The 27,893-nt window shown below is 48.4% G+C and overlaps 1 protein-coding gene and 1 long non-coding RNA gene across 2 annotated transcripts; both read left to right on the forward strand.

Moving 5' to 3' along the window:
• The first annotated feature begins 1,656 nt into the window (after nt 1-1,656).
• On the forward strand, nt 1,657-8,197 carry LOC110383639 (beta-1,3-galactosyltransferase 5). Its single transcript, XM_049850213.2, is given in 3 exon segments — nt 1,657-2,490; nt 6,813-7,035; nt 7,037-8,197. Coding segments are annotated over 3 exon segments (1,089 nt in total). The 5' UTR covers nt 1,657-2,476; the 3' UTR covers nt 7,889-8,197.
• A 2,151-nt stretch (nt 8,198-10,348) lies between these two features.
• On the forward strand, nt 10,349-14,612 carry LOC126056612 (uncharacterized). The gene is made up of 2 exons (XR_010277697.1): nt 10,349-10,920; nt 11,956-14,612. It is a non-coding gene; the product is annotated as an uncharacterized LOC126056612 (long non-coding RNA).
• The last annotated feature ends 13,281 nt before the right edge of the window (nt 14,613-27,893 follow it).

The following is a 27,893-nucleotide window of genomic DNA, read 5'->3' on the forward strand; positions in this document are numbered from 1 at the left end:
CGCGGCACTAGCTAAATGAGTTATGTCAGTCATGTCATCATCGTCGATGGCGTTGTACGGTCGCAGTGGGTCGATCGGCTAGCTGAGCAGCTCGCGACGAGTGCACCGTATGTGTTGAGGCTCGCAGAGCGGAGTGCCGCCGCGCACACAGCAGCAGCGTGCCCATGAGCCCGGCGCCCCGGCCGCCGCCCGCCGCCCGCCGCGCGCCCGCCCTGCCTAGTGCTCGCCGCCCTGCACTGGAGACTCCCCGGCATCCTACCATGGTGAGTCCCGCATATCATCCCTCCTTTTTAGCGTGGACTAACTACATCCGTGGCAGTCGTCATGTTGGTCTGTGTTCGATCATTGGAAGTATTATCAGCAGTGTTTGGCAATGTTATCCATGGCGCGATAATTAGTACCGGCGATGGCTGATTAGTGCCGCTAATGAGGAGCACGTTATGTGGCATTATTGTGTGCGAATGTCGCGGCGCCAGTCGCCGGGCCGCCGCGTTCTGCGCCACTCACTATGTTTACACAACACCACTGCCTCACTCGACTCATTTATTCATCAATAAATGTAAAGTGGTGCTGTTGACCTCTTGTGTGCAAGTTGCTTCGCGTTGCATGTGAAATATTGTGACATATGAACAGTACAGACATACTAACAGGTTGTCAGTCTTACAATATCAGTTTGCGGTGATGTGTGTGCAGGTTAGCTGCTTGTGTGCCCTGATGGTGTGTAAGTGTGTGTGTGGGTAGTAGTGGGACTCTGCAGCAGACAGGTGAGCACTGAACTGGCTGGTGTGGTGAAGGCTGCTGCATCACGTCATGAGCATCACAACATTGCTAGTTGATATGTTTACATTTTAGTTTATTTATTTATAAATATAAAATAAAATGTGCATCTGCTACTTCAGCTATTCACATATTTAAAGTATTATGATTCCTCAATAATAGGTTGCGTGGGTAACGTTTAGTTAGCACACACATTCATTAGCTATTATGTAAACATATTGATAGATCAGCGGGCACCGAGCGCACGGAACACAATGAAAGCGACGCTTTATCACTGGACCAACATGACAGCACTGATAACAACTCCTAAATTGTTCAATAACTTTAGATAGTACCCATGTGAACTTTTTGTTTATCTAAAATCAACTTTGTGTACACTGGACATGACACGCTGTACCTATTCTACACATTAAAGTTTAAAATTGTAATGAGGATAAATATGCTAAATATTATAGTATTGAATGATATTAATATAGTGGTTTCCTGTAGTGAGTGTGCAGACAGCAAGTGTCGGGCTGAGAGCTCAGTGTAGCGCGTGGCGTGGCCACATGTGCCCGCCCTCCCTTATCAGTGCGGCGAGCTGTCTATCGCCCGCTACACTCTGCTGTTATACTGCACAGTTACTCTCATGTTCACTTGTGATGTTGCTGATTTGTGTGTGTAAAGCAACTTGCTGCCTGCGACAGTTTGCTCAAATGATTTGACCAGTGTAACAGCAGTGTGTGCACAAAACAATGCGCCTGTGGAGTGTTGTGAAGTGCTTGAGGTATGGCTCCTGAGCATGCGACTAGCTTCGTAAGGCGAGGCGACAGCCGCGCGGCGCCACCTGTTGATCGCGGTGACGTCACTCGCCGGAACTGTTGCACATCGCCAGACATGCTAGTCAGTCTAGTCATCATAGAATCGCTATTCATTATTCTGCTAATGATCACGATAACTAGTCCTTACACTTCTTTCAAGTTTAACTTTATTGATAGTAGCTTCTGCTAGCGGTGCCACCCGCTTCCTGAGGAAACTACATCCCGCATCCAAAAAAAAATTTATCTTAGGTACCTATTCAGCCAGGGCTATCTAATGGCTGCTACGTCTCATCAAATACCGTTGAGCTCATAATAGGCGATTGCACGTGAAGAAGTTACAATCACACATAATGTGAAACACATTAACTCTCGCCTTTACAATATTGGCTGTTCCACGCGGTTTCCCGGTCCCGGGGAAACTTCTTTCCGTACCCGGATAAAACATAGCCCATGTTCAGCGCAGATTGTGTAGCTGCCTAACAGTGAAAGAATAATTGAAGTCGCTTCGGTAGTTCTGGCGCATATTCGATTCCGATCACTCACTTCATTGAGGGTTTCGCTTTTAAGGCACCTACAACTAGAACCCGGTTCCAATTTTGTAAGAAGAAATCGTTTTTGAAGTGTCTTTAGGAATGGTAGCTTTTGACTTCTACTGCTTCTACTAGGCGTCAAAGTTATCATCCGTAAGTAAATCGATTCGTTTCCTATAAATAAGAATCGGGCATTGCATTAAACTAGGATGAACAAGCTGACAGGGATGATGAGCTCGTGTTGAGTTGTGGAAGTGGTGGTAACGCGAGCGGCGCGGCAAGGCCCGCGTGACCTCGCGCGTGAGTCACGCCGCGCCACCTGCGCTCAGTGTAGCGCCGCCAGCGTGCACCGCCTGCCGGCTGCCCGCCATGGAGACACAACCGTACGTACCATGCGCCGCCAAACCAGTCGCGTGTGCACCGCCCGCCAGCCATTGTGTCGCACAATGCATGTAACTCGACACTCCTCATGTGTCGCATGTTTTGCGAGCCGGATCCGGTCCTTGTGAGTGGTGGCGCAAGTCGGTCAATGTTCGCTGTTGTTGTTACACTCATTGAGATTACTTAAAATGTGAAGTGTGCAGTCGCGGTGCGAGACGCGAGCCCTGCTGCTACTGTGGAACCATGCCCTCGCTGCAGACCACACTCGACTACATTACCCTCCACTGGAAGCACGACTGAGCTCAGTCAGCACAGCCTACTCTCTTGAGCTCGCAGTGGACTGAGCAGACTACTTATGAATAAGGATGTCGGGTAATGGTTAGTGCGGTCGGCAGCTGCTACCTGCTCAACTATTAACATTTTTCTGTGAAGTGCGCTCCTGTAATTAGAGTATTAATCATACGTACGTGTCTAGACGTTGTTTAAAAGCATTCTGCAATAGTTTGTTAGATCAAGAGTTCGCTATATCAGATCTCGGTTCATAATAAATAACGCGGTGTATGCCCAGCACGTGAATCACTAACTTATCTGAATATTAAGTAGGTACCTAGCTATTCTCAACGTAAATAAACATGCTAGATACAAGATGTTCTAATCAACCAGGATTTTGCAGTACTACCTACTGCAAAACTACCTATTTAGAAATGTGAACGCTTCCAAAATTATTATCTGATATAGGTAGTACATAATTGTGCAGATGGCTATCCTGTAAAAATAAATTACAGGACACATTCTTCTAATAGTTTTGCATTTTGGAACATCAATTACGCGTTAGGATAGTGGTTCTTATGATTATAAAATCGCTCACGTTGAAGCGTTGCGATGACGTAGTTGTCGGCTCAGAGCTGTGCAGAGGGGGTGCTGGTGTTGCCGCACACTGCACATCGCTCGTGCTCGAGCTCGTGTGGCAGGGAGCGGAGTGTGGCAGGGAGACACATCTCCTGTGCGCCCTCACTGTAGTCAGGCGTTCTCCGTGCAGGTAGCTACCTAATGTTCAACCCCAAATGCTAATCGTTTCATTCGGCATACCTTGAAAAGACCAGCGTTTTTATCTTTGTTGCTACCTACGCAATATAGGAAGTCAATTTCCTGCTCTGTATTTGTCACATCAGTGTCCGAACAGATTAGCTCAAGTTTTAGTCGAATCGTGTCCGCGTTGTTTGAAATTAGTCATTTTTTAAGATGATTACTTTTTAGAGCTTTTTATGCTAAATTCTAGTTTAGCGACTGTACCAGGCCTCCGTCACTCCATGTACTTGCGCGCTATAAGTGCCTACCGCCCAGCCGAGCGGTCTCGGTCCGCCGGCGGATCAAATTCAGTTGCGGTTTTCACAAGCGAAGCGCGCGCACGCCGTTCAATTTTTAACCGACTTCTAATAGTGCTGTTCGTTCGTACGCGCATTCCGATGCCGTGTGGTGCCTTATGTGCTGTAACTTTAAAGATTTTTTTATTTTACCTACACACTGATGTATATAATTATGTTTTATCTAGGTTTCTTCTACAGTCAGCACCAATAGGTATATAAAACAAAACAAACTTACAAAAATAATAAAACAAACTTTAAAAAAAGAGAACCGACTTCAAAACACTAAACCGTAAGAAATAATTAATTTTTGGATGTCGGTGCTTTTTCGATTGGTAATTACCGGCTGTTAGCACCAACATAATTACCAGCTGTTAGCACCAACATAAAAAAAAACACCAAATTATTTCTTACGGCTTTGTGCCTTATTTGAAGTCGGTTCACTTTTTTTAAGGCTTTTTTTTTTCATTTCTAGTGAACATATCCGAAGATCATCATCAAACTAAGAAGTATTATACTTATTTTAAAACGTTCTCCTAAATGTAACAAATCCTTTTCTGAAAATCGCATCGATATTGGTTTAGCCAAACGCGAAATTATCGCGCACAAACATACATACCTACAAACCATACAAGTCAAACTTCTCAGTTTGGCCTTTACCTATGTCTAATCACCTCCTTTTTTTTAAGTTGGTTAAATATTTTATAAATGATAAAATTTTTAACTGCCACATAAAAGTCAGAACATATTCACAGTTCTCAATAACATAGATAAAAAGTTATGTTAATTTAATTTTACCGAAGAGGCAGCCCTGCGATTACTGTGGAATCGCGCGGTGCGAAGCAATCACTGCTGTACGCTTGAGCATTTAGGCGCATTTTAGCATACAGTGGTTGCTGACGCGAAGGAGTAGGCAATTATCGTAATAGGTATTGGAAGTTTTCTACTGAGTGAAGTATCTGTAGTAATCTGTGACTGTACCTGGGTCGTGACTCGTGACTACTCCCAAAAGCGGTCAAGTGTGCGGCGCGCGAGGGTCGAGGAGCAGGGGGGGGGGCAACCTTGTAGCGCGCGGGGTGAACCACCGGCGCGCACGCACACACGCGCACCGTGTCTAAGCTCAAGCACTGACCACTCGCACTCGCTAGCCTCACGCCGACTCGTGTACTTACCTGTCGTGCTGGCTCACCTGCCTCTGTGAGACTGCAGTGTTACTGCTCACTACACCGCAGCTGACATGACGTATGGCAGCTACCTTCCTACTCCTGAACATATCTACAGCAAGCTCGCAGGTATCGAACACCGGCGCGACCTGATACTACACTGTACTATAAGTAGGTAATGATGGTGGATGCGGTACCCAACAAATATGGTTGCACTACATACATAACTTTGAAAGCTATAACCTCCAATGTTCAGTGATGGGATTCAAAGAATGTGCACGTTTGCACGAGGCTGCGCGTGTGTGCGTGCGGCGGGCTAGGCGCGGGCACTAGCGGCAAGTTCATTACCACGCTTGTCGCGGAATGTAGTCGCGCCATCCTCTGCACGTTACTGAGCATGACCTGCCGGGGTTACCTGCGTGCCCCTGTCAGTCAGTAGGTACATACTCCATGACTCATTTGTAATCATCATCCAGTAAACTAGCTAGGTCTCACGCTGACGGGATGCAGGCTGTGTCGCCGCCGCTGTGCCCTCCTCACACGTGCAGCACAGCTGCTGTGCGGAGCGAGCGCCGCCGGTGCTCAGCGTCTGGTGGTGTATGCATATTGCGTCCTGAGCCGACACCCTCGCCTTCTGTAACACCCTTCCCGCCGCGGCACTCATTTCATGATTTCGTTCTAAAATTAAACAAACGGGACGACATGTTGCTCGTTTAGTTTTCGCGTAGCATTGACGAATATAATGCAGACCCATCGCATCTGCATAATATGTTATTCACAGATTACTCCTATGCCTGTATTTTTTTTGTTGAGTGTTTATTTTAAAGGCTTATACTCTTCAGGACTAAAAGATGAATCTGTTAGCGGGATCCTAGATAAATTGAAGGCAACTTTTTGGAAATTATAGGTAGCATCGTGTACACTTACACATACGTGTATGTGTAATGGCACTACAAATCAATGAAGGTTAGACTTAATCTGACCATCTACTTGGCTTTGAAATGCATAGTTGATGTATAACAGAAGGTCGTCGCGAGCCTCCGAGAGCAGTCTCCAGGAGATGCCGCGCCGTGTGTCTGTTGCACAGCGACCGCTGACGCGAGCGTTGCGATATGTCAACATTGCACATGTGAGTGGTGCAACGCGGCCTTCTGGTGGCGGCCACTTGCGCGCCTCCTCGCGTCGCTCTCGCACTGTGCGCCGAGCGGCGGCCGACACCACTCGCACTATGTGTGTCACGACCTCTGCTATACGAGAAGTCATTAATCGCATTGTGCAGTCGTAATGAGCAGCTCCGTGATCAGTTGACGCAACACACGGAACAAGCACCGAGACCTTCAGCGGGTGTTTATTTAACAAGTTCGTGACGGCGCCTCACACGAGCCCGCACTCGGCTGAGCCTGCCGCGCGGGACCTGCCGCGACACGCACACCTCAGCTAGTAAATGAACTGCCCAGCCTGTTTGTTTATATTCCAGCGAAAATATTTACTTGCGAAATTTTCTGCTCATGATCGAGCTCGTGGCTACGAAACAGCCGTACGTGTCTGTCGATGTACAATTAGTTTTTCGTACTTTCGATATCTATTCATTATTAATTTTTTTAGGTGCTAAGTATGACATCATCTTTAGCCGTTTTATCGTCTCACTGCTTGGCACAGGCCTCGGGTTGGTGTCAGACTTTACTTTAGTCCAAGTTACTCGAGATGTTTTTCTTCACCTTTAAGCCACCATATCTAAGATAACTGTTGTGAGTTTTTGTGGAATTCCCTGAGTGACATGCCTGTGTGGTGTTGCAGGTGTGGTGTGCGGCGCGGTGAGCGCGCCGGCGCCATGGCGTCCGTGCGGCGCTCGCACTGCGCGGCGCTCGCGGCGCTGGGCGCGCTGCTGCTGCTGCTGCTGGCGCGCCTGCCGCCCGCCGCGCCGCCGCCCGCGCCCCTCGCGCCGCCCGCGCCGCCGCCCGCCCGCGCCCGCCCGCCAACCACGCAGCCGCCCTCCGAGCCGCCGCCTCCACGCCGCCGCCGCCACCGCGCCGCGCGGCCCGCGGCCCGTGCTGACGCGCGACGTGTACGTGGCGGGCCACGAGCGGCCGCACGCCGAGCTGTGCCCCGCGCTGGGCGCGCGCCTGCGCCTCGTGGTGCTGGTGACGTCGGCGCCGGGCCACGCGGCGGCGCGGGACGCCGTGCGGCTCACGTGGGGGCACTACGCGGCGCGGGCCGACGTGGCGCTGGCCTTCGTGCTGGGCGCGCCGCCGCCCGCGCTGCGCGCCGCCATCGACGCCGAGGACGCGCTGTACGGCGACGTGATCGTGGGCCGCTCGCTCGACTCCTACTCCAACCTGACGCTGAAGACGCTGTCCATGCTGGAGTGGGTGGACACGTACTGCCCGCGCGCGCCGCGCCTGCTCAAGACGGACGACGACATGTTCATCAACGTGCCGCGCCTGCTGGAGTTCGCGGCGGCGCCGGCGCGGGCCAACGCCTCGCGCACCATCTGGGGCAAGGTGGTGCGTCGCTCGCTGCCCAAGCGCACCACCAAGTCCAAGTACTACGTGTCGCCGCTGCAGTTCCCGGCGCGCGTGTTCCCCGACTTCGCCACCGGGCCCGCCTACCTCATGACGGCGGACTGCGTGCGGCCGCTGCTGGCAGCGGCGCCGGCCGAGCGCTACGTGCGGCTGGAGGACGTGTTCGTGACGGGCATCCTGGCGGCGCGGCTGGGGCTGCGGCGGACGCACGCGCCCGAGTTCTACAACAAGAAGGTGGCGGCGCACCCCTGCGCCGTGCAGCGCGGGCTCGCCATCCACATGGTGCGCTACCACGAGCAGTTCGACCTCTGGCGCAAGCTGCTGGACGGCAAGACCAAGTGCGCCAGCTAGTGCGCACCCCTGCACGAACACTGAATCTCACTTAGATACGATTACTTGTACCTATGACTTTTTTATATAAAGTACAAAGTGTTAGCTTAAGCGTCTTTCCGCAGAGGGCTGCGTGGCGCCTCGCTCGCGGCCCGCCGGGCCCCGAGTGCGGGCCCCCGGGCCCCGAGTGCGGGCCCCCGGGCCCCGAGCGACGCGCGGTAGTGACGTTACGTTGTAATCGATACACATTGTACGCGTATTGTATTGGGTAACTGCGCGAGCAGTGCAGGTTGTGCCAGATGTAAATAATTATATAGTATGTATGTTGTACCGCTGTGTTTGCTTGGCCGCACTCGGCCGCCACCTCATGCTGCGGGCTCCGTGTTCACAGCACGTTACAGAAAAGCAAAGAAGGGAGAGCGTGTTTATATTTCAGTTGATTTATTTCGACTATACTACCGAGGATCGGCACGGACCTATTAAATTAATGAAAATAATACAATCCTAATTCCTACGAATATTGTAAACAATCCCCGTGGCGTATTTACACAATGTACATGGCAAGAACGCAAGCGTGTGTAACTAGTCGCGAATAGATTGGAAATCATTTTTTTCATCCCATCATCTCGGAAAGAGTAGTTTTACCCTTTGATATCTGAGCGTAAAAGCCGTTTTTATCCTCTAGAGCGGCAAAGTGATTTGAATTTAGAACATCGTGTGCAATACTCCATTTGTGACAAGCTTGATAAGACTTTCCAAACAAATACATATTAAACAAATACAATACTGCTTAAAATAATTATTCAATTAACTAAGTAATTTTTATTATTGTTTTTACATAGATTTTTAACCTCGTTTCATTTTTAAACTGAGTTTTCAAATAAATGAACTTTAATAGGTACCTACTTCTTTTTAATTGATACTCATATGTGCGCGCCATTTTTTTTTTTGAGTTTAGAAATTTCCTCGATGAGGTGGGATGAAAAGTTACGTGTTGCACTCGAGTGCAAAGATTTTTCACCTTGTGCTCTTTTGATTCCCTCGCTATCGCTCAGGATTCTATCAATCCTTCGCTTGCTCGGTAATCAAAATTGAGCCCGCGGTTAAAAAGCAACTTTGCACTCTTGTATAACAAACAAGTATTAATCGCAATAGTACCCAAATACTAGCACTTACTTTGTAGTGGCCAAAGTATCTATCCTAAACATTGGATCGTCTTTCGGCACGTGCCCCCAGCACAGCCCGATTCTCCTAATTTTACTTAAGTGACATACGATTCACATTCGATTGAGATCCAATCACGACTCAATTGCGATTGAAGCGTATGTGGCATTCCGCAATTTTTTCTTTGAAATAAGCGTTTTTATCCTTTTCTGTCATTTAATAATGAATCATTTTGTCTGCAAATGATTTACGATTGCAATATGATTGTAGAGAAAACTGCCGTATAGACCAATCGCAAACCAATCGAATGTCATTGGAATACAATTGGTCTTATATTAGTAGCAGAATGCCCGATATAGTCAAAACTGCTATTGCGATTCAATTTCTGTTCAATATTGACTTTGACATTATTAACTTAGGAGAATCAGGCCCGTTTGCTTAGTTTTTTGTTTTTTTGTTGTCTCTGCATAATTATTATTTAGAATCAGAATTTGAAATATGGTTCCAATTAGGTCTTAAAATACAATGATGTTTCCACATATCTTGCCTCATATTCAGCATGCAAATTTAATATAAAAGGGCAATATTATTAATTATTTAATACCATAGAAATGAAATTTTACAATGTCAATACATAAAATAAATTAGAAATTATTATATACTAGCCGTTTTCCCGCGGTTTCACCCGCGTCCCGTGGTGACTACTGCCCGTACCGTTATAAAATATAGCCTATGTTACTCGTGAATAATGAAGCTTTCGAATGGTGAATCGGACCAGTAGTTTTTGAGCCTATTCATTACAACCAAACAAACAAAGTTTTCCTCTTTATAATATTAGTACAGAGTAGCTGGTGTGACTTGAACGGCGCTTCGTTAGCCGTAAGCCCTAGACCATTAGGTTTTTACAGATCTATCCAGGTTGTAAGTCTGGAAGAGATTTTCTGTGAGAGGTTTATGGAAAGCTGCACACAGGACCGATGGGAAATAGGACCAAGTAGGTACTTACAAAATTCCGCCGGTTGCTGCTGCTTGATCCATTTACACAGTACACAGATCACTTGTACACATGTTATTTATTGACGGTGGCGCCACGTCTCGCTTGGTGAGTGGCTGTTGAGGATTACGAGGTCTTGCAGGAATAAAAGACTGTAGAAATACTCAAGCAACGGAGAAATATAATTTTGGTGTTCACAGTACAATGCATGACAAGCAAGTGACGACAACGGTGCATTAATGCGCCTGCTTAAAAATTACGAACTTCATTAGGCCGTCGGAAACGTGTTGCTATGAAGCAACGGCTAGGCGCTTCAACAGTGGCAGTTTTTGGAACTAGGAGAGTTAAATGGAAGGAACTAAGGATGCATGCAAGCTCAAACACTAGCTCTGACTGCAACCGAGTCCGCAAACTATTCTGTGGAAAATAACCAAGGCCTTTGATAGACCGCAACCCGTCAAACCGCCACTGAAATGTTGTGAAGGATGGGTGTTGAAGCGCCTAGCCGTTGCTTCATAGCAACACGTTTCCGACGGCCTAATGAAGTTCGTAATTTTTAAGCAGGCGCATTAATGCACCGTTGTCGTCACTTGCTTGTCATGCATTGTACTTTGAACACCAAAATTATATTTCTCCGATGTTTGAGTATTTCTACAGTTCTTTTATTCCTGCAAGACCTCGTAATCCTCTACATGGCCCATTACGAGCAGGATATATGAAGATCAGCGCTTAAAATTGAAGGAAGAAATAATTAAGGATCGTCAATTAGCCGGGCGTGACAATTAGCCGGCGTGACTTGCAGGTTTTGTGCAGGACAATTATTGGGACTGATCTCAAGCAATTTAATTGCGGTGTATTGCATTTATTATTATTAATATCATCACCCAACACTCAGGTAATATAAATATAAGTAAATCGTCATGAAATATCACAGGTTAATGTATTTTCTTAGTATTATATTACATTAGTGCATTGTGTTAGATTGAAATCATTTGGTACTTTGTTACATTGTGATTAGTATTTTTTAACAGTAAAAGTTTACATTTATATTTATAATAGTATAGTTAGCTATTTGCTACATTATTTAAACTTTATTTATACAAAACTGTAACTAATTCACATAATTATTTTTAATGTTAGTAGGTACCTTGACATAATCCGCATAGTTTTGAGTGTTAGATATTAATGCAAGTCTTTGTTAAATATCAATTAAATTAATGTTATTTTGAGTTAGTTTCAATTGGTGTATGTTTGATTATGGATGTTAATAAATGAAAATCTGACTCCACTTGATAAATAAAAGGTTTGTATTCAGGGTTAGGCCTCGGCCTCGAATTTTGCGGGAAGCGGGGCGGCAGCGGCGGCGGCGCGGGAGCGGCAGGTTCTTACGCGTATAATCAAATGGACCGGCCCTCGAATACAGCGGCGCGGGGAGCGGGCAACGAGCGGTGAGCTCTAGTCAAACGGTGACCGCCCGCGCCGCCGCCGCTGCCGCCCCGCTGCCCGCAAAATTCGAGGCAGCGGCCTTACGGTTACAATTTTCGTATTCGACATGAATTTTTTATGTAATAAAATGTACGCGCGTCTACCGAGCAGGCGGCCATTTTTAGCAAGCGAGTGAATGAAGTTGTTGCATCCAGTGTTGCCCGCTTTGCCGCAACAGTGTATTTAATTTGAATAGTGTTTATCAATTTATTTTGCTTCGTTAATTGTTTTGCAGTAAACTTTTATAACATAACATTGTGAGTAGGTAACTGAACATAGTGCATCATTAACTATAACTTAAAGTTAACGAACGTTAAATCATAGTTAGTTAAATTGTGTTTGTTGTTGGTTTTAGTAATTATTAACTGTACAAATTTTAAAGCTTTTAGAAGCGTCTCAAGTACTTATTGTTCATAGCTTAATAGTATTCCTGTATCAATTTCAGGTTGAATACACTTGTCTCCCAGCATGTCCGAGGAAAGGGAATTAGTCAAGAAGCGAGGAAGCTTCAAAGGTCGATTGACTGCTTTCGTTAACTTTCTGGATTCACTCAAGGACAGAACCCTAACCAGTTGTGACACGGCTGAGCTGCAGCTGCGCATAGGCAAGATGGAGTCGTTGTATGAGTAGTATGATGAGGTACAGTTACGTCTGGAATGCATTGTCGAGGACATTAAATTACAATTTTCCGAACGTGCTGATTTTGAGTCTCTTTATTATAAATCCTTGTCTAGGGCACAGAATATTATCAGTGAATATAATAAAGATAATGGATCGATGGAAAGCTGTAAAAGTACTCACACTAATGTGCATAAGCCAGTTAAGTTGCCAACAATTCAGTTACCTAAGTTCAGCGGTTTATATACGAATTGGCTGGAATTCCGTGACACCTTTAGTAGTCTTGTAAATTGCAATGATAGCATTGACGATATTAATAAATTCCACTACTTGAGAGCATCTATTGAAGGGTCGGCTGCGGTAGTTATTAATTCTATTGAATGTTCCTCGAGTAATTATTCTGTGGCATGGCAGTTGTTATGTGATCGGTTTGATAACAGAAGATTACTCATACAAAATCATGTGTCTGCTTTATTTAATGTTGAAAGTATCACAAAGGAGTCTTCTGTTGTATTAAAGTCTTTAATTGATTTAATAAATAAAAACTTGCGTCGCACGTAGGTAAATTGTGTCGTGTAAGGATAACACCGATGGACGATAGTGTTACTTTCGATCTTAATTGTTTTGTTTTGCCATACATTACAAGTAATGTTCCGTGCCGTGAAATTAATTATGCCGAATTAAATATTCCGCTAAATATAACTTTAGCAGATCCTACATTTTGCACGCCCGCTGAGGTAGATATTCTCATCTGTGCTGATCTCTTTTGGGATTTGTTAGGATCACAGAGAATAAAGCTAGGTACCGGAAAACCTGTTTTGTATGAAACTAGTTTAGGGTGGATAGTTTCCGGTCCAATTAGTGAGAATTCAATTTCATTGCTATGTAATGATTTAAAATGTAATTTTTCTAAAACTGCTTCTGATAATAATAATACTGAATTGGAACACTTTAGATCAGATGAATTAGGGTTCCCTATAAAATTGAGTCAGCGATCAGCCGGGTCTACTAAACGTGATTTGTTGTCCGTGATTACGCGAATCTTTGACCCTTTAGGTCTATTAGGCCCTATTGTTGTCTCCATGAAAATGCTGTTACAAATTATGTGTTAAGATTTATAAAGTCATGCCAGAAGCAGTCTCCTAAAACTAATTATTAGAATTTTATATAATAAAAAACATCCTTGTTTATTACAGTCCACTCATCAATTTACCAAATTATTATTTTATTTTGAGCATAAAAGGCTTTTGCACGCTGGCCCGCAATTATTATTAGCATCGATAAGGGAATCTTATTGGCCGATAGGGGCCGCAACTTGGCGAAGGCTTGTTATTAAAAGTGCGTTCTGTGTCGGCGCATGAAGGGCAAGGTGGTAGCACCTATTATGGGTAACTTACCGCAAGAACGGCTTCGTCCAGGTTATCCCTTCGAGAGTACAGGCGTTGATTACGCCGGCCCTATCTTGTGTGCCAGCCGTCAAGGCCGTGGATGCAGGCTGGTAAAGGTGTACATTGCCATTTTTATATGTTTCACCACTAAAGCTATTCATTTGGCACTTGTTGGCGACTTAACGGGTAAAAGTTACTTACTGGCTTTGCATCGATTTATTGCTCGTCGAGGAAAACCCGTTGATATCTTTCCGACAGCGGTACCTCATTTGTCGGTGCATACAACGAACTATCCAAGTTTTTAAAATCGACTAGTTCGTCATTGAGTGAAGATGCAGCGAAAGATGGTATCAGGTTCCATTTTATACCTTCAACAAAGTACCACCTTAATCGAGTGTTGGGAAATTGTAATTTGACGTTTGAAGAGCTTTACACCGCATTAACTAAAATTGAAGCCGTCCTGAATTCTCGTCCACTGACGCCGTTATCTTCAGATCCTGCTGATTACAGTCCGCTCACGCCAGGACATTTTCTTGTTGGGCGACCTCTGACTTCCATACAGCAACCTGACTTCAGCGGTTACTCTGCCAACCGCCTATCTCGCTTTCAACGGATTGAGCAGCTGCGTCAGCATTTCTGGTACAGATGGAGTAGAGAGTACGTTGCAGAGTTACAGCTGCGGACCAAGTGGCGTTCCTCGAAGGATGCATTACGGCTGAACACATTGGTCGTGATAAAGGAAGATAACCTTCCTCCCTTGAAGTGGAGCTTGGGACGGATTGTGGCCGTCTACCCAGCGAAGGATGGCATCGCTCGAGTAGCCGACATCCAGACATCCACCGGAGTTGTGAGACGCGCATTTAACAGGATCTGTCTGCTGCCGGTGTCCTCGGATTAATTTGGTTGAAACCGTTGCTTTCAACGCCCGGGGGCATGTTGAAGCGCCTAGCCGTTGCTTCATAGCAACACGTTTCCGACGGCCTAATGAAGTTCGTAATTTTTAAGCAGGCGCATTAATGCACCGTTGTCGTCACTTGCTTGTCATGCATTGTACTGTGAACACCAAAATTATATTTCTCCGTTGTTTGAGTATTTCTACAGTTCTTTTATTCCTGCAAGACCTCGTAATCCTCAACAATATGATTGTAGAGAAAACTGCCGTATAGACCAATCGCAAACCAATCGAATGTCGTTGGAATTCAATTGGTCTTATATTAGTAGCAGAATGCCCAATATAGTCAAAACTGCTATTGCGATTCAATTTCTGTTCAATATTGACTTTGACATTATTAACTTAGGAGAATCAGGCCCCTTTGCTTAGTTTTTTGTTTTTTTGTTGTCTCTGCATAATTATTATAGAATCAGAATTTGAAATATGGTTCCAATTAGGTCTTAAAATACAATCATGTTTCTACATATCTCGCCTCATATTCAGCATGCAAAGGACAATGCCTAAAAACGTCCCCACCCACCAACAGACTTGAAAGTAGTGTCATTGGATGCGCCTCATTTAATAGATCATTTCTTATTATGGAGACATATTCCAAAAGTATGGGGTTTAGGAACTATAAGACAATTTAGTGTCCTTAATAATGAATTAACTTCAAGTTTGTTAACCAATTACTCGGAGTTGGGTGGACCGATTTTGATGTTTTTATTTTTATTTAAAAAAATCGATCTCAAAGTTAGTCTAATTTAATTTTCATCAAGATCCTTTGAGCAGTTTTTGAGTTATCGTCGGTTAAAATAATCGGTTTGAAGAGACAGTGTAGTTCTTCGTAAGGACACCTTAACCACCTCCAACAAAGTTCAACTAAGTGTCATTGGATGCGCCCCATCTACCAAAAAGATCCCTATGAAAATTATATCGGACTAACGTTGAGACACGTTCTTTGCATTAAAACAAAAATAATCAAAATCGGTCCACGCAACTCCGAGTAATTGGTTAACATACTTGAAGTTAATTGATTATTAAGGATACTAAAATGTCGTGTATTTCCAAAACCCCATACATTTGCAGTAAACCGTTTTGATAATCATGATCTATCGAAGGATGCGCTTCCGATGACACTAGTTTCAAGCCTGTTGGTGGGTGGGGACAGGGTCCATACAAAATCCGGCATTGTCCTTTAATATAAAAGGGCAATATTATTAATTATTTAATACCATAGAAATGAAATTTTACAATGTCAATACATAAAATAAATTAGAAATTATTATATACTAGCCGTTTTCCCGCGGTTTCACCCGCGTCCCGTGGTGACTACTGCCCGTACCGTTATAAAATATAGCCTATGTTACTCGTGAATAATGAAGCTTTCGAATGGTGAATCGGACCAGTAGTTTTTAAGCCTATTCATTACAACCAAACAAACAAAGTTTTCCTCTTTATAATATTAGTACAGAGTAGCTGGTGTGACTTGAACGGCGCTTCGTTAGCCGTAAGCCCTAGACCATTAGGTTTTTACAGATCTATCCAGGTTGTAAGTCTGGAAGAGATTTTCTGTGAGAGGTTTATGGAAAGCTGCACACAGGACCGATGGGAAATAGGACCAAGTAGGTACTTACAAAATTCCGCCGGTTGCTGCTGCTTGATCCATTCACACAGTACACAGATCACTTGTACACATGTTATTTATAGTATGATGGGCGCCCAGTAGCTCCCTGCAGGGGTTGTAGATTAGTTTGAAAAGTTTATTGCAGTTTAGACATAGTTTTTGATTTAATTTAACGGCGCGTTATGGCGGCCGGCCTCGTGTTTTTGGCACTCGCGCGAAAGTTTTTTGTATTGACGGTGGCGCCACGTCTCGCTTGGTGAGTGGCAGTTTTTGGAACTAGGAGAGTTAAATGGAAGGAACTAAGGATGCGTGCAAGCTCAAACACTAGCTCTGACTGCAACCGAGTCCGCAAACTATTCCCTGTGGAAAATAACTAAGGCCTTTGATAGACCACAACCCGTCAAACCGCCACTGAAATGTTGTGAAGGATGGGTGAGAAAACCCCAGGAAAAAGCAGACCTCTTTGCTAAACATTTAGCAAAAGTGTTTTGTCCGAATAGTTCTGGGGACAAAGATTTTGATGAATAAGCACGCGAAGAGTGGAAAACCATTAAAGAGCTTAAGGATTAAAAGGCACCAGGCTTTGACCTAATTACTAAAGAAATTCTCAAGCAACTGCCTCGAAAAGCAGTAACTTACATCACTAGGCTGTGTAATGGGATATGAAGAGTTCAACATTATCCTGATATATGGAAAGTATCTCAAATAATTATGATCTATAAAGATGGCAAAGACACACACACACATCACAGACACGGTGAACCACACAGTCCAGGTGTGCCGCCTGGGAAGGGCACCGTCGTGTCCTCGTCGAAGCAATAGGCAGCGGCGACCTCTCGTGCCCGGCCCTGGTTTAAGTCATGATCCGGGGTGTGAGGTACCTAATGGGATGCCGTCGTCTCATGCAGACGCTAAAGAAGTTCACACCTCTCATCCCAGCTGCCGCCATGAACGTGGAAGACACCACGGGCACCGGATGTCGAGTGACGTTTCCCGGCCATCGTAGGCGTGGGTCTGTGGGCCGTGAGTTTCCGTTTCGTCTCACAGAAGACACGGGCCCGTCTCGGCAGCGCGCGTTGTTCCAAGCGCTCCTCGAAGAGATTCAGCAAACCCCAGTGGGTTTAAGTATCTAACAGTCTGACGCTCCCTCACGCTGCTTAACCACAGCGGAGGAATCATTTAATGATTTATCATAAAAAAAGTCGAAAAAACTTAAACCATTCCATTCCTCCTTTTTTGTCCAATCTATTCTTTTATGGAAGAAGTTGCCTTCGGAAATTAGGATGGTAAATAGTCATTTCTCCTGAACCTAAAGGTTGACTGGAAGAGAACGCCTAAGGCGTTTAGTCCGCCTTAGTACATTGTTTTTTTCGTAAAATGTGTGCAAAAAGTATAATAAATAAATAAATAAAATCTGACAAATTACCAAGCCTCAAAAATTAACAAATCTGACAAATTACAAACAAAATGAGGAAAGTGCTACGGGGCCTTTGCTCAGGGTTAGGTTAGGTTTGCTCAGGGTCCCGAGGCGGTGGCACGCGCGTGTGTCGGCGCGTGCCCCTGAGGCGATCCACGGGGTAGGCGAACACCTCACTACCCCGTGCAAGAGACGAGGCCCGTGCGAGGGCCAGCACTAGTGTGGGGCTGCGGAAGAATCTGGATTCCCGCGGCCCCGCGCACACGTGCAAGGAGGACATAAGGGGGTTTAGGTTAGGTTTGCTCAGGGTTAGGTTAGGTTTGCTCAGGGTTAGGTTAGGTTTGCTCAGGGTTAGGTTTTTTTTTTTTGGCAGGAGTGGGAAATCCTCATGGACACCCCGAGGGGTAGTGCCGGACTCTTACCGGCTAAAACCCACTCCTGCCGTCCCTTGTTCCCCTGACGTGATCAGGGACCTGTTAAGTCTTTTTGTCTTATGTTTTATCTTAGGTTATTATTTGGTGATACGTGGAATCTGAGATCGTTTTAAATATATATTTGTATATAATAAATATTCATATATATTTACATAGTTGTGTATATTTATATAAAGTAGTTCATGTGTATTCTATATCATAAAGTCTCTGTATTTATACATAATAAAATTTCAGTTTTGCATATAATACATTGTCAGTTTTGTGTATAGTTGTTTATAGTATAGTTTCATTATTTGTATATATTAGATTATAAATTTTTGTATATAGTTGTATAAATAAAATGGTAAATATTTGTGTATAATTGTATAAAATAAATAATTTAAAATAATATAATAATGTAAAAAGTAAATTTGTGTATATATGCATATGTAATAAATTGGCGATCTTATTGTGTACCCCATGCTTACCAGGCCATATTACTTCTAATAAGGTGGAAGCATGGGTCAGGCTCTTGTTCCTACGTATGATTTTATTTGCAATTGTTTCGGCATACTCTAAAAATTTTTCTCGAACTTTCCGTTTATTCATTATGTGGCTAATATTTTGTAGGCTCAGCTCTATGTCTATCTCCTGTTCCAGTGTCCACCGTTCTCGCGAGAAGATAGGGCATTCTAGGATGATATGGGGGACAGACTCGATCGCACTGGGGTCGCAGATGCACGATGGGTTCTCCTTACACTTGAAGCGGTGCAAGTATTCGGAGAACCCGCCGTGCCCCGTCAGCACTTGTGTTATTACCCCACGTGGCAGAATTTTTCTGACGATCCTGTACGCGTCCGCAGCGTCCGGCAAGAAGATCTTTGTGACCCCCGCTGTCGCTCCGTTTCCGTATCTCCGATTCCATTCGCCCAGCGACTCCAATCGGATCTGCCGCTTGACGAATGAAACCGGGCAGAGGTCGTAATCTGGCCTGGTTTTGTTCTTTAAAGCCGCTTCCTTGGCCAGGTGGTCGGCGCGCTCATTTCCCTCCAGTCCAGCGTGTGCCTTTACCCAGAACAAGGATGCAACTTTGCCCTGGGATAAAGCCTCGCTGAGGTTCGCCCTTGCTTCCACTGCCAGGGCGTGGAGGGCACTCTGGTTGGTGACCGTTTGCAGGGCTGCTTTCGAGTCGCTGTATATGCCAAAAGTGCCCTCCCGGCGCCGCAGTATATGCCTGGTGGCTACGCATATGGCCAGGAGTTCTGCCTGGTAGACAGTACAGCAAGACGGCAGACTGAGTTTCGAGGACTTGATCTCGGCCTCTCTATCCCAAAGGGAGAGCGCTGCGCCGACCTTGCCCTCGATCTTGCTGCCGTCTGTGAAGAACCGTATCTCCTGGCTGTTGTGGGTTTCCACATGTGACTGGTCTACCAAACTCACGAACCCCATGGCCGTATGTTTCGCCGGGTGCGGCGTATCTGCGAACGCTACCACCCGTTCCACCTCACGACCAGCCAGCGAGGTCACTCCCTTTTTCATTTCATACAGCGCGGCTGCTTCCTGTATTCTAAGGTCGAGTGGGAGCAACCCCGCCAGCACAAGTGCCGAATGCAGTGAGACGGTGCGGTAGGCTCCACACAGCTTCTGGGCGAATCCTCGCTGGACCGAGTTTAGGTGCTTTTGCACACCGACTTTCCTGGCTGCTGGCGCCCAGGCACTGGCCGCGTAGAGGATCACCGGCTCCACCGCCGCCATGTATATGCTGCGGATCACCTCGGGGTGTAGACCCCAGCTCACCTTTGCCGCTCTGGCCAATTGTTTGTAGATGTTGATGGCTTTCTTACAAACATTTGCGACGTGCGTGTTGAAGGTGAGCTTGTGATCCACGTAAGTCCTAGTATCTTGATTTCTTCGGACATGCCAATGGCGACCCCGCCCATGCTCAGGAGGGGGACATCGTACTTTAGCTTCCTGGTTACGACCATGGCGCATGTTTTGTGTGGCGCAAATTTCAGCTTATTTCTGATGCCCCACCCCCGAACATACTCGAGGGCGGCATTGGCACGTCTTTGGATTTCGAGTGCTGTATCCCCGCTGAAAATGAGGACGACATCGTCTGCAAACGCCTGACAGTAGTCGCCTCGCTGTTCGAGACCTTTGAGCAAGGGATCCAGCACCAGATTCCAAAGGATTGGGCCTCCGATCGACCCTTGCACACACCCTTGTTTGTGTCCTGCGGCACTCCACCCCAGCATATCTGACCCGGACACACCTGTCGTTGAGGTAGCTGTCTATCATCCTTCTTATGTTCACCGGGCACTTTTCCTCAGCCAGTCTGGTCCTGATGGCCGGCCACCATGCGCTATCGAAGGCTCCCTCTATATCAAGGGAGACAACAGTGATCAGTTTTTTGTCATTTAATTTCTCTTTGATGTGTTGTATCATGGTGTAGAGAGTCCTCGGTGTTTTTGTGGCATGAAGCCAAACTGGCGAGTACTAAGCCGCGGGATTAGGTACCATTTAAGACGAGCTACCATCAACTTTTCAGGATTTTCCCAGGACAGGTAATAGGCCGATGGGCCTGTACGACTTCGGGGCGGTGTAGGTGTCCTTCCCTGGCTTTCGGAGGATCACCACTGTGGCCTCCTTCCAGGCTCCGGGGAAGTGTCCCTGCTCCAGACATTTATTGGCCAGTGCGAGGAAGATCCCCGGATCGCGGAAGATGGCTTGAGCGCAGATATCGGCAGTGAGACCATCTGCCCCTGGAGCTTTTTTCGGGTTGAAGCTATCCACCGCCTTTTTTAGTTCCTGTAGCGTGAACGGTGGGTCATGGTGTTCATCATGCGACCACACGTTTGCACGATCGGCAGCTTCACGAATACGGCGGTGGTCCTCGGTTTCACCCTCTTCCGAGTCCACAGGGTAGAAGGTCTCCGCCAGGAGCGCGCGGTTTTCTGGGTTCAGTGGCAATCCGTCCTTGACCAAAGGCACATCCTCACATCTCCTAGCGGTGCGACCGATGACTCTATAAATCCCCTCCCATACGCCCTCCCTATCCTGTTTCTCGCAGAACCCCTTCCAACTCTGCACCTGTGCCTTTTTGGCTTCGAACTCATATTTTTCTTTTGCTTGCAGGTACTCATCAACGACCTTTTGTCTCCGGATCGGTGCAGCGCAACGTATGCGGTGTTTCTTGGTGTTGACCTCTTTCTTCATCTCGACGAGCTCGGTTGACCACCACGGTAAGTTTACTAAACTATTATTTTTAATTTTGGGTATTGTATCCTGACTTGCTTTTACGATGTTGTTAATATAATTTTGAATGAACTGGTCTAAAGATATTACGTTATTAATTTTGTTAATTTCTATACTATTGATTTTATGCTCTTCTTCCAATTGAGCCAATTTCTCACGAAATTGGCTCCAATTGGCTTTTTTAGTGTTATAAATTCTTGTTTGCCTGTTGATGTTAATGCCTTTGGATTTTTCTAATTTTATTTTGAACACAATACCGTTGTGGTCCGAGCTCGTGATGCCGCTCTCGACTCTCCAGTCCTCGATAAGACCGAGGAGTCCTTCAGAGCAGGCTGTGAGGTCAACAAAGCTGGTGGTGCTTTCTCCTCTGATGGTGTCGAAGGTCGGAGTATTGCCGGTGTTGAGTACCTGCAAGCCCATGTCCTCGAAGCTGCCAGCAACTTCTTCCCCCCTGCCATCGATGATTGAGCTACCCCACCAGGTGCTCTTTGCATTCGCATCGCCCCCGACTATTATATTTAGATGACCCATTTCCTCTCGGATCCGCCTTAGTTGCTCCAAGTATGGCTCTATGGGCTGGTCCGGTACAAAGTAGAACGAGACTACCGCAATCTCCCAGGCGCGAGTACGGATCCTTACCACCGTGATGTTGTTGGTGGTAAGTTCTGGACACTGTAGTACGTCTAGGTCATGATTGAAGACGGCTATTGCCGACTTTACAGTTCCTTCTCCTTGGTCGGCGCTCTGGAAGATTCTAACTCCGTGGTAGTCTCGCATCTTCCGGATCCCGCCCACATACGGCTCCTGGAGCAACGCCAGAGCAACTTTCCTATCGCCGGCCTCTATGAGCAGTTCTTGCGTGGCTAGGTTCTTCCTCTGGAGATTGGTTTGAATTACCGAGCTCTGGGTCAGATCGGGGTCGAATAGCTGGCTGGCTGATTCCGGGTGCGGTAGGCTCAACCTTAACAGTAGGCGACTGACAGACGGGATAGTGCATCCCACTTCAACCGGACGGGGCACTCGCTGTCGAAGGCATTGTGATCGACCTTGGGCATTTTCGCCAGAAGGCAGTTGCGGCATTTGGGAGGTTCGGCTGCTTGCCTGGAGGGGCAGTCTGCTCGGAGGTGGAGGTCTCCGCAATGAATGCAGACATCGGCTGTTTCCGTGCACATCTTCCGGGTATGACCATAGCGCAGGCAGCGCGTGCACTGCACCAGAGGTGACTGGTCCAGTACACGTACCCTCTGCAGGTCGATGTGCAGTCTTCCCGCCGATGTCAGCCTCTGCCATAACGCTGGGGACACCTGCAGAATGATGTGGCACGTGTGGGGATTTCTCGTCCTGCGACGGTATTTGATGCCCATTCTAGCATCCTCTGCAGGTACGTCCCCAATCAGATGGTGATTTTGGCATTTTATTGCCTGGATGACCTCTTCGTCCGAGTGACAGGAGAGGACGTCCTTGATGATTATGAGCGGGTCCTTGTTCTTCACTTCTTCCACCATCAGGTTACCCGCTCTCTTGATCCTCTCCGTCGCCCTAGTCATTTCCTCCCGGATCCAAAGCCCACAACTACCTTCCGGTCCTTGCCTTCCTCAGCCGTTCGACCCTCGTGCCCTCATTTTTGCATCGACCGCCGTCCTCAGCTTCTCGATGACCACTTCACCGGTGTCTTGATCGCTGGTGGATGACACGATCACCGAGTGCAGTGGCTCTCGGTGTATTTTGAGGTTGCGGCGATCTCTGCGAACGTCGGTCCCTGGCCAGCCACGTAGCGTGGCGCCTCCTTAAGTTGTTCCGACAGAGCCTGCGTGTGCTGTTTGCAGTCCTCCAGGGCCCGGTTGTGGCTCTGGAGTGAATCCATGAGCTGATTCACAAGCTCTGTCGGAAATTCCTGGCGAGGAGTCTGTTGAGGTGGGATGGATTCCGTTGCATTCTCCAACTCGGCACTTGTTTCCTTATCTGCCCCTGCCTCCTTGACGAGGTGGTAGAGTCTCTCGGCTGCCTTGGTGATCTCATAGGCGATTTCCTTTTAAGTTACGAGAGCTCACCACCTGCATTTTACTTTGAGAGGCAGGCTTTGGCTTCGGTCATCCTGTTCATGTACCGAGTTGGCTGCGTTGTTTGGGAAGGTGGCGATGACAGGATTATTGTTTGCTCAGGCCGTGCCTCTTGTGGGAGGATTGTTTTGGGCCTGAGCTTGGGTGGAGATCTTTTCGGGGACTTTGGCTGAGGTGAAGGTGTTTTCTGAGTGCGGGCCTCACTGAATATCTCAGCCTCCCGCTCTTCAGGACTGTGACAGACTGATGGTCCTGCCTCAGCCACAGTTGAACTTCCCGATTCCGACCTCTCTACTCTGGCCTTGAGCTTCTTCGCCACTGGAGTTCTCATGCCGAACATTGTCAGGGTAGGGTAAATATGGTAAGCTAAATCCCTGTAAAGGGGATAAGTCAAATAAAATATAAATCAATATTAGCAATAATCATAAAGTATAATTGTAATAAAAAGTCATAAATTTGTGGCAATAAACCAAGTCTATATTTTTAAAAATTTGTTATTTAAATATATTCTAAAGCTAAGTGCAGCGGTCAAAAGACCCGTTGCACGGCGTTAGGCACAATATTTTGTTAAGGGTTGGTCCCCAGTCAGTTTGTGAGTAGAGAGCCAATAAATTGGTGATAACTTTTTCTCGCTTGAATTGGCCCTAGAACCTGCACAAAAAGTCGGTTAATTCGAGTTAAGGAGCCCGGATTACTCCAAAATTAATGTTTTCCAAAAGGGAGTATAGCTAGAATGCCAAATCTGTCAAAAAATATTTTTCAACAATTTGGTCCCAGAGTCACACCCTTTCCTATAGTAAATTTTAAATTTCTACTAATGCGTCTAAAGGGCGGGTGGGTGGGGCATTTTTTGACGTTTGGTGCGGCGTAGAGGGACGTGCGATACGTCAAAAGACGCGTCTCGGCGAGCCCTAGCCAGCTGTCCAGAAACTAGAATAGGCTTTCCTAGAAATTTTGAAAATTTTGCTAGAAAAACTGTAAAATTTAGTGTTTTTTAATAGAAAATATTTAATTTCGACGTCCAAACCTACCCAAAATCGTGCAAAATGCAGTCAGGAAGACAGGTCGGAGTGGTAAGTATTTAATAAAATTTTTACAATGAAAAAATCTAGTCAGAATTTTGATAAATAATTAATTTTGCGCTACGCCGCTTCCTCTACGCCGCTCAGGGTTAGGTTAGGTTTGCTCAGGGTTAGGTTAGGTTTGCTCAGGGTTAGGTTAGGTTTGCTCAGGGTTAGTTAGGTTTGCTCAGGGGTTAGGTTTGCTCAGGGTTAGGTTAGGTTTGCTCAGGGTTAGGTTAGGTTTGCTCAGGGTTAGGTTAGGTTTGCTCAGGGTTAGGTTAGGTTTGCTCAGGGTTAGGTTAGGTTTGCTCAGGGTTAGGTTAGGTTTGCTAGGTTAGGTTTGCTCAGGGTTAGGTTAGGTTAGGTTAGGTTAGGTTAGGTTAGGTTAGGTTAGGTTAGGTTAGGTTAGGTTAGGTTAGGTTGGTTCCGCTACCGTTGGGTGCAGAAGCTGCGTGCATGGGCGCCTCCACTGGTGCAGAGCATGCAGCCCCAGCTGCTAGGGGCGGTCGTATTGGGCTCTTCCCTGAGCAGGCGGGACACGTTCCCCGACGATGGCTTCACCCTCGGCCACAGACTCTCCCGAGAGGAGGCACCGATGTCCCAGGTGACGCAAGCAGAGACAGGCAGCCGTGTCGCGGCTCCGGGCTAGAACACGCGGACCCGACGGAGTTCCTGGCCGAGCTCTCGTCCTGGCTCTGAGGAGCTAGAGCCCCAGCTGAGAGGCTCTTCACGGCATGTCTCGAGCAGGGTCAGTTTCCCAGTGTGTGGAAGGAGGGAGGCTGGTCCTGCTCAGGAAGGAGGGGCGCCCCGCGGACTCGCCGTCCGCGTAGTGCTGCTCGACGAGGCGGGCAAACTCTTTGAGCGTGTCATCGCAGATCGCCTCGTCAGCCACTTGTGCAGAGAGGGCCGGACCTGGACGACAACCAGTTTGGTTTTCGTCGCGGGCGCTCCACCGTAGACGCCATAATGCGCGTGAGAGCCCTGGCGGAGGACGGTGTCCCGGGGTGGGGTGGTGTTGGCGGTGTCTTTAGACATCTCCAACGCGTTCAACACCCTGCCCTGGAGCTGTATTCGGGAGGCACTGAGATATCACCGCGTGCCTCCTACCTCCGTCGCACAGTAGGGGCCTACCTAGAAGGTAGATGCGTCACATATCGGGGACGCGTGCCGGTCGGCACCTCATGACGTGCGGTGTTCCACAGGGATCGGTGCTGGGGCCGCTCCTGTGGAACATCGGTTACGATTGGAGTGCTGAGGCGAACTCCCGTCGGGCGCCGACTTGACGTGTTATGCGGACGACACGCTTGTCACTGCGGGGGAGCTCGCAGGGGAACAGCGTTGATAGCCACGGCTGCGGTGTCTGAGTGGTGAACCGCATCCGGCGCCGGCCTGGAGGTGGCCCTCAGCAAGTCAGGCCATGGTGTTTCATGGCTGACTTGTTGATCCCGATCCCGCCCCAGCAGGCCTCCCGGGCGCCGGAGGAGGGCAGACAACGCCTCTTCCGCCCCCATGAACGGGTCCAGGGGCGGGACTGGGGAAGTCCCGCCCTTCAACGGACCCGAGGCGGAGGCCGCGCGGGTGTCGACGCCTCTGGGCGTTGCACGGGGGTTTAACCTCCCCCGGCCCTGAGGCAGGCCCGCAAGGCGGGCCAGCACCAGTGCGGGGCTGCGGAAGAATTTGGATTGCGGCCCCGCGCCCTGTAAGGAGGACACAGGGGTTTAGCCGGTGGAGTCGGCACACCTCACCTCTCCCAGGCGGGAGGTCCTGAGGATTTCCCCAGGAGAAAAAGAAAAAAGGAAAAAAAAAAAAAAGGTTAGGTTAGGTTGGGGTTAGGTTAGGTTTGCTAGGGCGGTCGTATTGGCGCTCTTCCTGAGCAGGCGGTTCCCCGACGATGGCTACCCTCGGCGGGACTCTCGAGAGGCACGATCCCCAGGTGACCGCAAGCAGAGACAGGCAGCCGTGTGCGCGGCTCCGGGCTAAGACACGGCGCCCGGACCCGGCGGAGTTCCTGGCCGAGCTCTCGTCCTGGCTCTGAAGGAGCTGGAGCCCCAGCTGAGGGGGCTCTTCACGGCATGTCTCGAGCAGGGTCAGTTTCCCAGTGTGTGGAAGGAGGGAGGCTGGTCCTGCTCAGGAAGGGGGCGCCCGCGGACTCGCCGTCCGCGTACCGGCCCATAGTGCTGCTCGACGAGGCGGGCAAACTCTTTGAGCGTGTCATCGCAGATCGCCTCGTCAGCCACTTGTGCAGAGAGGGGCCGGACCTGGACGACAACCAGTTTGGTTTTCGTCGCGGGCGCTCCACCGTAGACGCCATAATGCGCGTGAGAGCCCTGGCGGAGGAGACGGTGTCCCGGGGTGGGGTGGTGTTGGCGGTGTCTTTAGACATCTCCAACGCGTTCAACACCCTGCCCTGGAGCTGTATTCGGGAGGCACTGAGATATCACCGCGTGCCTCCCTACCTCCGTCGCACAGTAGGGGCCTACCTAGAAGGTAGATGCGTCACATATCGGGGACATGACGGTGCCGGTCGGCACCTCATGACGTGCGGTGTTCCACAGGGATCGGTGCTGGGGCCGCTCCTGTGGGCATCGGTTACGATTGGTGCTGAGAGGCGAACTCCCGTCGGGCGCCGACTTGACGTGTTATGCGGACGACACGCTTGTCACTGCCGGGGAGCTCGCACAGGGAAGCAGCGTTGATAGCCACGGCTGCGGTGTCAGGGTGGTGAACCGCATCCGGCGCCTGGGCCTGGAGGTGGCCCTCAACAAGTCGGAGGCCATGGTGTTTCATGGCCCCGACGCGCGCCGCCGTCGGGATCACACATCGTGGTCGGTGGAGCCCGGATGGCTGTCGAGTCCACCATGGAGTATCTGGGATTGGTGCTCGACAGCCGATGAAATTCGGCCCCACTTCCGGCGGCTGGTGCCCAAGCTGATGGGTGCAGCGGGCGCGCTGTCAACGTTGCTCCTAACATGGGGCCCGAGCGCCGCCTGTAGGCGGTTGTACGTGGGAATCGTGCGGTCCATGGCTATGGGGCCTGTGTGGGCGATGGACCTGGCGGCCAGCACTCTAGCCATTCTGCGCAGACCGCAGAGGGCGATGGCCGTCAGAGTCGTCCGCGGGTATCGCACGATTTCCTACGGGCGGCTTGCGTCCTGGCCGGATCCCGCCCTGGGACCTAGAGGCTAAAGTACTCGCGTCGCTGTATCGGTGGCGCGAGGAAGAGCGAGCACGGGACTCGAGGCCGGTGCAGCGGCAGATAGCGCAGCGCCGAGCAGAGCTCCGTCGGGTCTTGGTGGCGGAATGGCGGCAGAGGCTTCCGCCAGCCTCGCCACCGTCGAGGCGATCCGGCCAGTGCTCGACGACTGGCTCGGGAGAAGGCACGGCTCCCTGTCGTTCAGGGTGACGCAGGTGCTGTCGGGGCACGGCTGCTTCGGCAAGTACCTGTGTCGCATAGCAGGAGCCGGACGCTCGGTGCCACCACTGCGTCCATGGCGGGGAGACACGGCGCAACACACGTTCGTTCAGTGTGTTGCTTGGGAGGAACAGCGCCGTGTCCTCACAAATGAAGTAGGAGGCGATCTGTCGCTGCCGGCCGTGGTACGGAAGATGGTCG

Source organism: Helicoverpa armigera, chromosome 24 (genome assembly GCF_030705265.1).
Source record: "Helicoverpa armigera isolate CAAS_96S chromosome 24, ASM3070526v1, whole genome shotgun sequence".
Classification (NCBI taxonomy): Eukaryota; Metazoa; Arthropoda; class Insecta; order Lepidoptera; family Noctuidae; genus Helicoverpa; species Helicoverpa armigera.